This window comes from Colletotrichum siamense (assembly GCF_013390195.1).
Source record: "Colletotrichum siamense strain Cg363 chromosome Unknown KSG_Cg363_contig02, whole genome shotgun sequence".
Taxonomy (NCBI): domain Eukaryota; kingdom Fungi; phylum Ascomycota; class Sordariomycetes; order Glomerellales; family Glomerellaceae; genus Colletotrichum; species Colletotrichum siamense.
Genome location: NW_023501015.1, coordinates 5,369,855 through 5,383,199, shown reverse-complemented (window position 1 = coordinate 5,383,199; position 13,345 = coordinate 5,369,855). Strand labels below are relative to the sequence as shown.

The window sequence follows — 13,345 nt, the reverse complement described above, 5'->3', positions numbered from 1 at the left end:
CTTCAAGTTTCAACTGGGCTGATCCGACTGTTGGCTTGCCTAGTCGGGCGCTGTGCAGGGCAGGGTAAACACGCTGTAGTCAGCCAAATTGTCATTGTCAGCACGTTTATGCCGGAGAGTCATGTAAAGTACGGATGAAAATGGCCCGCGATTATGCGTTGGTCAAGCCTTGTTGGGCGACAGGGACCACACCAACAGATGCAGCCTTCGTTTGCTGAAGAATGTCCTCCGTAATGTTCGTCTCTATTTCCTCGTAATTGCTGTCTTCTGCGAAGGACCACGCGGACCGAACTCTGCCATCGCTTGTCTCCGGACTCAACAGTACGTACCGTGATCCCATCTCCAGGCAAACACCTGGTCATCGTGTCTGGGGTCTGGGGAAGAGGGCCTGCCTTGGACAATGAGAACACGGGTCGAGGTCCCGATGCCGATACTCCAGCCCCACATCGGCCCGTTCAGCCAATGACAATGATTTCAATAAGTCGGAAGTGCTTCCGACTGTGTTCATGACGATTGTGAAGATATGCGGTTCAGCACCCGTCTCGAGCAACCGGTTCGATACGCGTGGTCTCGACCGCCACATGGGAGACCAGCCGACGTGGTCAGCGTCGTAAGATCACGTTGGCCCGTCACTCGGTCCCCCGCATTGTCCGGGAATAGCTTCACCGCAACACCGCAACCATGGGTCCGAAGCCGGTCCATTTCCCGAACGGAACCGGCGGTGGACTGAACGGCTTAGACGGCCGCTGGACGTTACATACATCATAAGGAGCAAATTTCACCCGTAGCAAAGATTCCCTTGGAGTCTAGTACATCAGCTTCAACACGCGCTTCTCAGTATTATCACCATGGGTATCAGCAAGTCCGATCCTATCATCATCGTCGGCGCCGGCGCCTTCGGCCTCTCGACGGCCTATCACCTCACCCTGGCGGGATACACGGACATTTCTGTTTACGACAAGCACGAGACAATACCCCCGCAAGACTCTGCCGCCAATGACATCAACAAGATTCTGAGGGCGGAATATGAGGACCCGTTCTACACCGATCTTACCCTCGTAAGTTGCATCCTCCGAAATGAGCTGATACACTAAAAGGCTTACTCTCGGGCAATAGGAAGCTATCAAGGCCTGGAAGACGCCACTTTTTGCGCCGCATTTCCATCAGGTCGGCTTTCTTCACTGTGTCTCGGGTAAGGCCCCTGACAGGGCCATTGAGACGCTCAAGAGATTCCAAAAGGCCGCGGAAATCAACCCGGTCTTGGCTAAGCATGTTATCCCAATCGAAGGTGGCAAGGACATTGAGGAGAACGTCTGGCAGTACAAGGCCGGACACTGTTCCGGGTGGAAGGGCTATCTCAACACGTTTGATGGGTACGTCCATTCTGGGAACGCCCTGATCGCCCTGTACAAGGCGACGCAGGTACGAGGCGTCAAGTACTTCCTCGGCCAGCACGGCGGCGTGAGGGAGATTGTTTACCAGAACACCCCGGGAGGCAGGAAAGCCACCGGTATCAGGACGCAGCAGGGCCGCCATGTACCGGCGAAGCTCGTTATCGTCGCAGTCGGCGCTGCTGCCGCGCGGCTGGTGCCAGAGTGCGGCAAGCAGGTGGTCGCCAAGTCGTGGTCCGTTGCACACGTCCATCTCACTGAAGACGAGACATCCGCCCTGCGTGGCATCCCCGTCACCTATGCCCGCGACTACGGCTTCTACTTCGAGCCTGACCCGAAGACCAACCTCCTCAAGCTGTGCCCCATGGGCGGTGGGTACGTGAACACGGATCCCAAGACCGGTGTCTCACTCCCGCCTTCACATGCCGAGAGCGCCTTCATGCCCCTGCACGACCAGGAGAAGGTGCGGCAGCTGCTCCGAGAGACGCTGCCAGAGCTTGCCGACAGGCCTCTGGTGAAGCAGTCTCTCTGCTGGTTTGCCGACACCAATGACTCGGACTTCATCATCGACTACGTCCCCAAATCGAGCTCGTCGGTGGTGTTGATGTCTGGTGATTCCGGGCACGCCGCCAAGCTTATCCCCCTGATCGGAGACTGGGTGAAGAACCTGCTCGAGGCCGCGGACGGGAAGCAACCCGTTGACAAGTGGCGCTGGAAGGACGTCGGCGGCGATGACGGCAAGTGGGGAGACACTGTCAGCTGGCGTCTCGGAAACACCATGGAGTTTGCAGAGCTGCAGAACCCCAAGGCCTCCAAGTTGTAGAAGATATGTAGTTAATAATAGCATTGTGTACTTTGATACTTCCAACCTGTCAAGCTGAGAATGAGGTGTGATCGACCGTCTGCTGTTGATGCTGCATATGTACCCGAGCCTCGGGGTCGCCGAGGAGCCGAAACGAGTCGTGGCGCCCCAGGCCCACAGAGGTTGAGCAATCAGGGGGCAGCTGAGAGACAGAAACGGAAGGTCTCGATGGGGTTGGGAGACTTTGAGGCGATCCCGTACGTTACGCAAAGTCCTATCCTGCAGACATCATGCATATTGTGGTCTTCATGTGGGAGAGAAAAGTCAAATCGCTGTTGTTCAACCAGACTACCAAATGCTATGCTCGACAATTGTTTGTGACATCCATTCCGTATCCTCGTGCTCTATCGAATTCGCCATATCCAGCAATTGAGTCATGGTCAGGCCGCTATCAAAAGTCATTTCCTCCAGATTCCCCGGCAGCGACGAGGTATAGCTCTCATTCTGGGACAAATCCGTAGCCAACGAGGAAATCACTGTATCATGAGGGCTCGTGTCGTCGGCTATTTGCTGCTGCTGCTGTTGACATGGCGCCTCATTCGCCGCGCCGGAGTCATCTGCTGCTGGCTGTGGGTGTGTATGTGTCAACTGTTGCAACATGATTTCGAGTTGTTGCAGCTCTGCTTTCTGGAAATTTGCCACCGCATTCCCAGCGGCGATCATTTCATCAAAAACAGCGTACGCCTTTTCGAGCGAGGGAACCACGCCTTCGAAGGCCTGCGGGTCGATTGCGGGTCCCAGCAATAGACTTCCCGTAGAGACGAAGATCGCCTCCAAGTCAAATGGAAGGAAGGTTTCTGGAGGTCCGTGTCAGATTGTAATACAGAAATACTCGATTGCGACACGACTTACCCAAAAGACCCTGCGACTGTAGGCAGTCCAGAATCGCAATCATTTGTTGGGAAGAGTCCATGCACATTTGTATCAAATTTCGCACCGTCTGAGATGATCCCAGTAGCTCGGTGCATTTACTCTCGGATTCGAATCGGATCTTCAAGAAGCAAAATAGCAACGGTCTTGTGGCAAGGACAATGCACTGGAAAAGAGGTTTGGTTAGCTTACCTTATGACCAGCAAATGACTTTTAGAACGACTAACCTGATGATGTAGTAGGTGTAAATGGGCCGATGTCCTGGAGATGCAGCTTGTATCCCTCTCGAGCGGGAGCGCGAAGGACTGTTGAAGGTCGTTGGCGACATGTGCCATGCTTTCCAGTACGGTTTTAGTCCCCAACATGAACTTATTGTTGAGTCTACCGTCTCGACCGTACACTTCTGTTGAGGAACTTGGTCAGCTTGAATTCTGGTAATTATCGAGTGAACAACTTACTTCTGTTAATACTGCCGATGACCTCGGACAGTTTTATCCTCATCCGCAAGGCCGCAGTCCTTTGTGACGAACCAGAATATGTTGGCAGTCGACACTGCACATAATCATCGTGGATTGAAGGCGGAAGACCGAAAAGGGACGTCATCTCTCGATCCAGAATGTGTGCTGTGTACCAGATCCTTCGACACCTCTCGACGTATGCCTCTCCCAGCACTTGCGTCGGCATGTCTGTGTGCATGCCCTCACCCAAGGCCATGCGTATGGCTTGGCCGATGAAGTTGTGGGAGGCATGCCGAAAGTCGACGCATTGCATGTACAGTGCAAGTGAGCAGAGAATCTCTGTCGAGAGAGCAGCTTGCTTCAGCAGAACGCTAAGGTCGGGGAGAAGCTGTACAGCTTTGATGAAATAGTCGTGGCCTGGGGGCTTTCGACTTCTGTTGGCCTTCGTCGTGAATGCCTTTCCAAAGGCGAGTATCAAAAGGAAATGGATGAACCATAGGTCCGTGGGGTCAGCCCTTGGATTTGGGTCTGAGTAAAAGTGGTAGAGGGATTTCATAAAGGACTCTTCGTCGAAGAGGTGGAACATTTGGCTGCAGTGAAACTTCACTGCGTTGACCAGGTAGATGGCATAGTCCTGCGTTGGGAGAGCCGGCATCTCGGGGCCCTCCCCAATGCGGTAGCCATCCCAATCGAGGGTGTAGGCCGCGGCATCGAAGATGAGTGCGCTCGTGGGCAGAGGGGTTTTGTTGATGTATTGATGCGTGATGTTGAGGACGCGGCGTGTGAAGGACCAGTTGGACGATGTTCCCAAGTAGACTGCATGGCTGTCAATGACCTGTAAAGTCGATGTGCTTTGGGAATAACTAACATATCCTTCCTGTCGGCGCTGTCATAAACTCCGACTGCCCAGTAGACAATGGGTTGATGAGCGTCGAGGCCACCGGGTCCATGGGCGGCTTGGGGTGGGCGTCCTGCTGCTTCTCAGTGCCTCTCGAAGGTTGGGTTGAGTCTGGACCTTCCGCCCCTGCCATGCTTACATCGCTCTCAGACCCTGCAAGGGAGTTAGTTTGCTCATTTCGGATGAGAAGCCAGAGATAACAGACCACTCTCGACTTTGTCGGCAGCCTGGCCGCCTTCGATCGAGTCCCGCGCCGGCTCATTGGTGCTCTTGCTGCGTTCCCATCGTTCGATCCGCTGCTGTAAGTCGATGATATAACTGGAGCGGCCGTGTAAGTGGGTGTTTAATTCTTCAGCGGACGGTGAGATGAGATTTACCCTCTGGTGACCACTATCCTCTGGTCGCGCTCATCGAATGTGCAGGACTGTTTGCGCTTGCCGCATGCATCGCATGGCTGCGACCCCGAACACTTGATCTTTTGCCTCCGACATCTTACACACCTGTCCAACAGAGGGTCAGCGGAGCGGCCCAGAAAGTCGGCCGGCAGACGCGCCGAAGAACGCCGAACTCACGCGTTTGAAGATCTTTTCGTAACCTTGTTGCGTCCAGTCCCGGGTTCCATTGCGCCGTTCCAATAACACAAGACAGCAAAACCTGTTCCCAAAGAAGGAAAATTCAATCAAACCGAGATATTGATACAGTCTTTGGACACGCGACGGTGGTGCGAGCCTCAAAGGGTGACGTGACGACTATCGTGGAACCAGAAACGCGGGGTAGCGATTCCGTGGTGGAGAACTAATTTTTTTCCCTTCTGCTGGGCACTGACTAGGGGGCTTATCTGCACTAAGTTCCGCATGCTATCTAGTCCCAAAGACTGCGTCGGTGATAAAGCACGATGTGCACTATGTATGTGTTAACTATCCGGCCGTTATGCCCGATAACGGACGCAGCTAAGAGGTATCAGTTGCCTGCAAGATACCCCTTTGAAGATAACAGTCAATGTTCCTCTTGTCGACGAGCACGACGATGCATCCGGAGGGCCGGTCGTATGTCGGTTTTCGGGGGCTAAAGACACGCACCCATGTTGTCAGAGTGCAGAAGTAGCGATAGGTATCTCTCCGACGGTGGAAACAACAAGAGTCTCTGCCAATGAAGCGAAACAACTGACAGACGCCTCGGCCGGTCGAATGCGGGGGAAGAGAACGAACGGCTTCGTTCTCCGTGCTCCGTGTTGGCATCTGCCATGTACATGACAAGTCAGTCTGCCACACTCAAACTAGCGTAGTGTCTCATTAGAGCCGCCGCGGCTCATCCGATATCAGTAGCGAGCCATTACAACCCTCCCAGCACTGCGTTAGTAGAAGGCTAAGAAAGGCCAATCGCGTCTTCCCTTATAGAAGTATCTGTTTATCATATCTAGAGACAGCCCACGCCACTCGCGCAGGCTTTCCTCTGGAAGAAAAAAGGCCGCGAACATGTGCTCCTGCACGACAATGCGCGGCGGCCTCTGCATTAGAGTCCGTATTTTTCGCCGACTAATCTGGCGACACTGGTGGCACACGCTCTGGTCGCTTAGACCGGGCAAGGTGGCAGCGCATTCTTCTTTGTACGTAACAGTTTCTCCACGACCACGCCGTCATCTCAACTGTCTCTGCGCTCCCCATGGGGAAGCGGAAAATAAGCGTCACCACTGCATTCAAGTTCACACGTTCCCACCGGTCTCCAGACACGCGGGAAGCATCCGACAGTGACATCAGTGAGTCTGGCGCTTGGGCTAACTGTTGTCATCGTGGTGGTCACGCGGCGGCTCTCCAGACTCATGCGCCGCCGTTGATGCTGCTCGCGGTGGCGCAGAAACGGCGGGCCAGGTTTTTTTTTCGTCGGAGGAGGTCGGAACCGCTTCCGTTGGTACGGGCAGAAGACCGGATCCTCACCCGATGGTGTTTTACTTCGAGACACCCCAGGGAGGGTCCCGCAACAACAGGGATTCGTGCAGAGCGAGACCCTGAGATAGACCAATGCCAGACGAGTCATGGAGCCGCCGATCTCCGCTTTCGACGCACTGCGCCTGAAAGACCGGCTGACCGACCGCCTCACAATTCTTTCGTGGTGAGAAAACGGGTACAGCCGACCCGCAAAAGGCTGCCGGTTCGACCAGGGCAGAGAGGCCAAATAACCCTCTGCTATCTGCGCGTTTTAACGGTTGCCTGCTATCCGTACGCGTTATTGCCGATGGGAGGGATGTAAACTCAGCGCGCGCTGTATCCGTGTTTGCCCACGGAAAACCTCGCTGACCAGGAAGTTTTCGTAATCTGGTCCCGGCTGATCCGTGGACCGTGGGAGTTCCTTGTCATCCGTCAAGGGGTTGAGCTGAAGGGGGCTATGAGATGAATGTCGCCTCAAGTGCCTCCAGTGTGTATGTATTCGACGTACCTCCAGTAAGAGTTGTGTGTGCGTCGGAACGGGTCCCGACTGCATATTTTATCAAAATTATCGAAGCTTTTGACAATTGCCGGACAAAGGCCGAATGTGCACCACTGCGCGCGACCCTGAAAAGGAAGTGCCATTGCGAGTCATTTCTCCCTAGCATCCTTGAACATCGTCCCGCTGTGACGTATCTCCCAGTCGATGAAGTCCGGGGAAAATATGGGGTTTCTCTCAGAAATAGGTGCGTAATTTACCTCATGCAGTGGGTTATGTCCTATCTGACCTATCTGGTCTTGTCCTCTTGTTGGAGGAACCTGTCTGTCTGATAGAAGCGTGAACCTTGCGTCGCTACCTTGGCACACCATGCCCCTGACGGCATTGGCCTTGAGCTGGGCGAAGCTGAAGAGAAGCGGCTCCAGCGCTAGACCAAATCTTGTTCAAAAGCGCGTCGTTCCCAACTCCAAAATCTCGAACGCTTGGATGTTTGAATTATCCATCTTCTCGCAGTTCGCCTCGAGTCGCTCAATTATACTGGGCTTTCGATCCCTTGTCGTCTTGACAAACTCATTTTGGTCGCACTCTATCTTTGTTGTCCTCCAAGGTTCACCTCAGCCTTCAATGTCTCACGGCAATTCATTAAACCTCTTCACCTCCTAACCGCCAACATCGGATCTCTCCTAGAGATTTGAAAAAACTTCGACAATCGCACCCTCGACGCTTCAAAGTGACTGCTTTTCAAAAGTCTTGAAACACATTCTCCTGCAGTGACTTTGACGTTGTCCTTCGAATTCGAGCACATATCCACACTCCATCGACCGACAATAAAAAAAACAAAAAATGGCTACCACCATGCATAAGAGCAAGGAAAGCCACCTCGACGAGTTGGGCCAGGTCTCAACCCAGTCCCAGGTCGGCGTCGTCTACGACGACCCGAACGCTAGCTACGATGCAGTTTTCGGTGAAATCGGTGAAGATGGTCCCAACTACCGCAATGTAAGAACAATTCGGGAAAGGAGAGACGACGGACCCCCGTACAGCGACTAATCTTCCGACCAACAGGTTGGGTGGCTTGGAACAGCCGCTCTCATGATGAAGACCCAGATCGGACTCGGAGTCTTGTCCATCCCGGGAACCTTCCACGTTTTGGGGATCGTGCCGGGCGTGATTGCGTTGTGCCTCGTGTCGGGCGTGACAACCTGGTCCGACTACATTGTCGGAGTCTTCAAGTTGAACCACCCCGATGTGTACAGCATTGACGATGTTGGCCGAAAGCTCTTTGGTCCCATCGGTCGTGAATTCTTTGCCGTGGTTTTCTGTCTCTGTAAGTCGCTGCGTGCATTTGAAGCGTGAAAACGCTCAGTCCGCTAATATGTACAACAGATTGGATCTTCGTTGCCGGCTCTGGTATGCTTGGTGCCTCCATTGCGCTCAACTCGGTTTCCACCCACGGTGCCTGCACTGCAATCTTCGTTGCTGTGGCTGCATTTGTTGGTTTCTGCTTCGGTAGCATCCAGACTCTTGGCAAGATCACTTGGTTTGCTTGGATCGGTCTCGTCGCTATTCTCAGCTCAAGTACGCACAACCCCTGAATTCGAAAACCTCCATGAGCAAGCAGCTAACAACTAAAAAGTTCTGACTCTCACCATCGCCGTCGGTATTCAGGACCGACCTGCGTCAGCCCCTCAGGGCGGTGTCTGGGTCTCCGACTATGTCATCGTTGGCAAGCCGACCTTCGCTGAGGCGTCCTCCGCTCTCTCTACGCTCGTCTTCGCCTTTGCTGGTACCCCCGCGTTCTTCTCCATCGTTTCCGAGATGCGCGAGCCCCGCCACTACTCCCGATCTCTCTTCATCTGCCAGGGTGTTGTTACCGGAACTTATATCGCCATTGGCGTCATCGTCTACTACTTCTGCGGCTCCTACGTTGCTTCCCCGGCTCTTGGATCTGCCGGAACCACGATGAAGAAGGTCTGCTACGGCCTGGCTCTCCCTGGTCTTATTGTGACTACCACTCTCGTCATTCACGTAAGCTGAAACCCATTCTTTGGCGTGCTCCATCACCAACTAACAATTCTCCAGCTCCCCGCCAAGTACGTCTTCATCCGCATGCTCCGCGGCACCAAGCACCTCACTGCCAACACCGCGAAGCACTGGATCACCTGGCTCGGCTGCACCTTCAGCGTCGCCGTCATCGCCTACATCATCGCCAGCTCCATCCCCGTCTTCGACGGCCTGGTCTCGCTCGTCGGCGCCCTCTTCGGCACCCTCCTCTCCTTCCAGCCCATGGGCTGCATGTGGCTCTACGACAACTGGAGCGCCGGCAAGCTCGACAAGAACCCGCGCTGGATCGCCATGGTCTGCTTCAGCGTCTTCGTCGTCGTCAGCGGCTCGTTCCTCATGATCGCCGGCGCCTACGGCTCCATCGTGGGCATCATGGCTACCTACAAGGAGTCTGGAGGCTCCAGCGCGTTCTCTTGCGCTGACAACTCCAACTCCGTGTCGCATTAGAAGGAGTTTTTGTGGTGAAGTTAGATACCAATTTGCATTTATCGAAGTCAATCGTTACCAAAACAAATGAACCACAGCCTCGTGATCTGCTCTTGTGATGTATTAGGTGATACGAGTCAAGAACCGCTGTAAAGAGAGGCTGATGAACGTCTGTGGATAACACACCGAGTCAGCTTGAGGAGGTAGTCCGAATAATCCCGCTGTGCATGTTTACGACTCTTGCCAAGAGTCTCAGCGTCCAAGACGGGTCCACCCGGCACGGCGTAAGCTGTTCAACGGGCGACCTGCATATCTGCGTTCGAAGACGGCAATGATTTTCGCGAATCTCCACTCTTGGCTTCGACAATCTTGACCCTTCGCGGGAGTGATCGGGTACCTGCCGGCCATGTCGCATTGTCCGAAACGCCGCGCAAGAGCCGCAGACGCAGATAACAGCCACCTTCGGCCAGATGACAGAGAACAGGATTGGTCGACTTGTTCGGGTCAGACATGCTCGCTGTGACCTTGAGAGATGAGCCAAATGCAGGATATCTTAATACCTTGACATTTCTCAATAAGAAACAAGGAACGTAGTAATAAACCCAAATTAAGCTCTGCTTTCCCGCTGGCCTCGAAGCCAAGCTCCTCAATATGTGACAGCTGACAGATGGTGCACTAAAATCATTTCCGATACATACAAAACAAGCATTACAGCTCTCGATCCCGTGTTTCCCAAGCCTTCTCGCCATATTAATCCCCCTCTTTCTGCCCATTTTCCAACAACAGATAGCTTCTTCTCCAATGACCAATACACACTTGAACAACCAAATTGAATGACCGCAGCGATCCACCTCAAGTTCCAACCACCAGAATCTCTCGTTTTCGCCCCTCCTGTCATCCCGGCCGGGCACACGTTGAGCGCGCACTTATTTCCAGACAATGTTCATCGAGCTGTGGGCGTGGCGCAGATCAGGAATATCCGCGGCCGAGAGCGTCATCATTCCTGCGCCCGAAGCCTTGACGATCACCTTGTTGTCGTCCTCGGACCAGCAGGCCCCCTCGTCGATATCCTCGCAGAACTTGTACAGCGTCTTGGTGGGCATGTAGCAGAACATCTTCTCCGCGTACGAGACGAAAGAGTGCCCCACGGCGCCGGCGTTCCGGTCGCAGAGCTCGCTGGCCAGGTGCCCGGGCTGGTGGCTCTTGTAGACCGAGGGGTCCATCGCGATCTGCTCCGCGAGGTCTGGGGAGCTGATCCATCTCCGGGCGAGGCGGGCGTAGCGGTTCCTGTTCCTCTCCTTGACGGCGGCGTCGCCAAAAGTCCCCATAGCAGTGACTGTTGGGAGAGGTTCTGTGACGAGGGTTTCGCTCTCTTCCGTGTCTTCGGTCTCAGTTGCCCACTGTGGATCGAGAAAGGGGCCAGTCGGGGCTTTCGTTCCAGCCAACAAAGGGTCTATTGCCCACTTCTGGACTACGTGAGGATAGATCTCAGTGCGGAAGTTGAGGACCGGGTAGTTACGACAGTAGTAATCCATTTTCCGTATAGGGGCTTCGTTGGAGCGGAACTCTCTCATACGAAGCTGCATTCCGCTGAGATATTGTGGCTTTTGATTCTTCTTGCCTCTGCCGATCCAGACGCATTTGCTCACGTCATTGACAGCACTCTTCAGGGGTAAGTCCTGGTTGGCGTAGTACCTGTTTCACTCTTAGAAAGCTGAAAAAATAATAATAACGAAATCACACATCGGGGAAGTAAACAAACCATGGATTCTTCCTGCCGGAGATCTTCTCGCAAGGTGCTGCCCAGTTTCCCAGGGCGAACCCAAACTTCCTCTCAACACCTGGTATCTCCACAGTCATGAGCGCAATACAAGTTGGGTTCCTGTTGCCGCTGAGAAGGACGTATGAAGCATAACCCTCAGTATCAACCCCTGCGTAGCAGTGGATGCTGCCGGATGGGCAGAACCCCGGTTGGTATCTGGAGCCGATGTGATTTCCTCCGTCGCCAAACAAATGAACATCTGGCGCGTCGCCACCAGCGTTGATTAACGGCGCCTTAGTGGGGTCTAACGGGTGCGGTCCATCATTACCAATCCAGAAGTTAACCTTCGTGTAAATCGGCACGTCGTCCGGCGTTTCGCCCGGCGTGTAGTGCGGCCGGGTTTTCGGTTTCTCTTGCGGACCACCGGGCCACCAGCCGAAGATGACACCAATATCCTTGACGAAATTAAAGAGGCCCACGTAGGCATTGAATGTTGCTAGCCAATTCGGCACGGCTTTTTTTTCGACGGTTCCGGTCGACGGGCCGGCGGGAGGGTCAACGTTGAGCCATGCAGTTCCCGGGGTTCTTAAACCCGACACATTGAATGGGATTGATAGATCTGGCACAGTGGATGGGATTGATAGACCCGGCACAGTGGATGGGATTGATAGACCCGGCACATTGGACGGGACGGATAGACCGGACATGACTTGTCTCCTGTGCTGAAGACCGGGGCTGATGAAAAACGGGGTCGAAAAAATTGGCCTGAGCCGACTTAGAAGAGGATTCTCCACGAGGAGCCGGAGGGTGTTTGGCAGGAGCACCTGGCGTGAGTGGCGAATGGTTGATCAATAAATCTTTTGTCTTCTCGTGTTCAAAATCTTGCGCGGTTCGTCCAACGACTTTATCAATTCCCAAGCTTCCCTGCCTTCACGTGGTCATTATTGAAAGGGGCGTTACGCGATATCAAACTCTCATCAGAAGAGCAGTCTGCGTACTCCCTTCTCGTTTATCGTCAGAATAATTACTAAGCACCCGGTCTAGCTAGGAATGACAAGTCTAGTGAATTTGGACTTTCGATATATTGATATTGTGCATTATGTTGACATGCTGGAGGAGCGTCGTCGCTCAATATTGGTGCGGTGCCGACGAAAGTGTGGCCGACAAGGTGCGATCCAGATCAACAGCAATGGCAGCCAAGCCCCTGGCCTTTGGAACTACCGAAAACTTTAGGTAGACCTGAATCTTCGCTGGGCCTTCCCGGAATAAGCCATGCATAGTGGCTGCGTGTACCTTACGGCACGTGTATTGAAGATGGGGATATTCTCGTCTTCCTGGTCCCGGGATATCAAAAGCATCAGATGAACCGTTGGCTTTGGCCAGAACATCATACTTGCCATGATCTGGTCCCACATGCACCCCCAAAGGCCTCAAGCAGCGTGGCGAGCTCCCCATGGAGATAGCCCTCCGCATTTGGACGTCGGCAATTCTGGGGGGCGGGGGAAAGCACTCAAGGTGTCGTCGAACAAAAGCCGGAATGGCGTTGTGCTGGTTAAAAAGTCTCTGGATGGATTCGGCACAGCGTCATGTGATGAATGGCACAGGTACCAAACCTTTTGCCATTCTTCCAGAACATGGATGAATCCAGAAACAAAAGAAGCAAATTGTGCTTCGTCTGCAATCCGGGCCGATCCCCTGACGAACAGATCAAAATATCTTCCGCCCCTGCGTGAGGGCCTGCGACAGTGCCCGTCATCTGTCCTGTTACCTTAAACGTAATCGGGCCCATATAAGCTCTCGCCTCGGTCCGCAGATCGAGGGCACTCAGCAATGGCCGTCCCAATTGCTCTATTGGGCGAAAAATAGAACATCTGATTCTGCAGAGCCTAACCCCCGTTTCCTCAAGGGATACATGGCTTCGCGAGATCTTCACTTTACTCGGCCCCGGCCACTTGGCTCTGACAATGCGCGAAGCGCTTCGGACTTTACCGCGCTTTATGACGGCTAGATCCAGAAGTCTCATATACAGCACGGCATGGCGTCTCCTCTCGTGGATTTCTTTTGTAGATGGGCTGTACCAATAGGGACATGCGGTGTAAAGAATCACAGAGGCCAACTACATTCAGGAGTCAAAAGATGAAATGTTGAAATCTGCCTGCCTCCCTTCTGAGTAATGCGTGACCTGGTTTCTAT

At 53.7% G+C, this 13,345-nt stretch overlaps 4 protein-coding genes across 4 annotated transcripts; 2 read left to right on the top strand and 2 right to left on the bottom strand.

Annotated features, from left to right (window-relative positions):
- Positions 1-848: 848 nt before the first annotated feature.
- On the top strand, positions 849-2,214 carry fap2-1 (L-saccharopine oxidase; the record flags this gene model as incomplete). Its single annotated transcript, XM_036635251.1, has 2 exons — positions 849-1,058; positions 1,117-2,214. The coding sequence occupies 2 exons, from the start codon at positions 849-851 to the stop codon at positions 2,212-2,214; spliced, it is 1,308 nt and encodes a 435-aa protein (XP_036498971.1).
- A 327-nt stretch (positions 2,215-2,541) lies between these two features.
- Positions 2,542-5,101, bottom strand: CGCS363_v003401 (putative transcriptional regulatory protein; the record flags this gene model as incomplete). The annotated part of the gene is made up of 8 exons (XM_036635250.1): positions 2,542-3,050; positions 3,106-3,289; positions 3,351-3,526; positions 3,582-4,397; positions 4,450-4,632; positions 4,685-4,797; positions 4,857-4,979; positions 5,052-5,101. 8 exons carry the CDS (start codon positions 5,099-5,101, stop codon positions 2,542-2,544), a joined length of 2,154 nt encoding a protein of 717 aa, XP_036498972.1.
- A 2,642-nt stretch (positions 5,102-7,743) lies between these two features.
- On the top strand, positions 7,744-9,411 carry mtr-5 (N amino acid transport system protein; the record flags this gene model as incomplete). The annotated part of the gene is made up of 5 exons (XM_036635249.1): positions 7,744-7,899; positions 7,966-8,227; positions 8,287-8,478; positions 8,537-8,928; positions 8,983-9,411. The coding sequence occupies 5 exons, from the start codon at positions 7,744-7,746 to the stop codon at positions 9,409-9,411; spliced, it is 1,431 nt and encodes a 476-aa protein (XP_036498973.1).
- Positions 9,412-10,316: 905 nt separating this feature from the next.
- Positions 10,317-11,859, bottom strand: CGCS363_v003399 (uncharacterized protein; the record flags this gene model as incomplete). The annotated part of the gene is made up of 2 exons (XM_036635248.1): positions 10,317-11,085; positions 11,153-11,859. The coding sequence occupies 2 exons, from the start codon at positions 11,857-11,859 to the stop codon at positions 10,317-10,319; spliced, it is 1,476 nt and encodes a 491-aa protein (XP_036499742.1).
- Between the last annotated feature and the right edge of the window lie 1,486 nt (positions 11,860-13,345).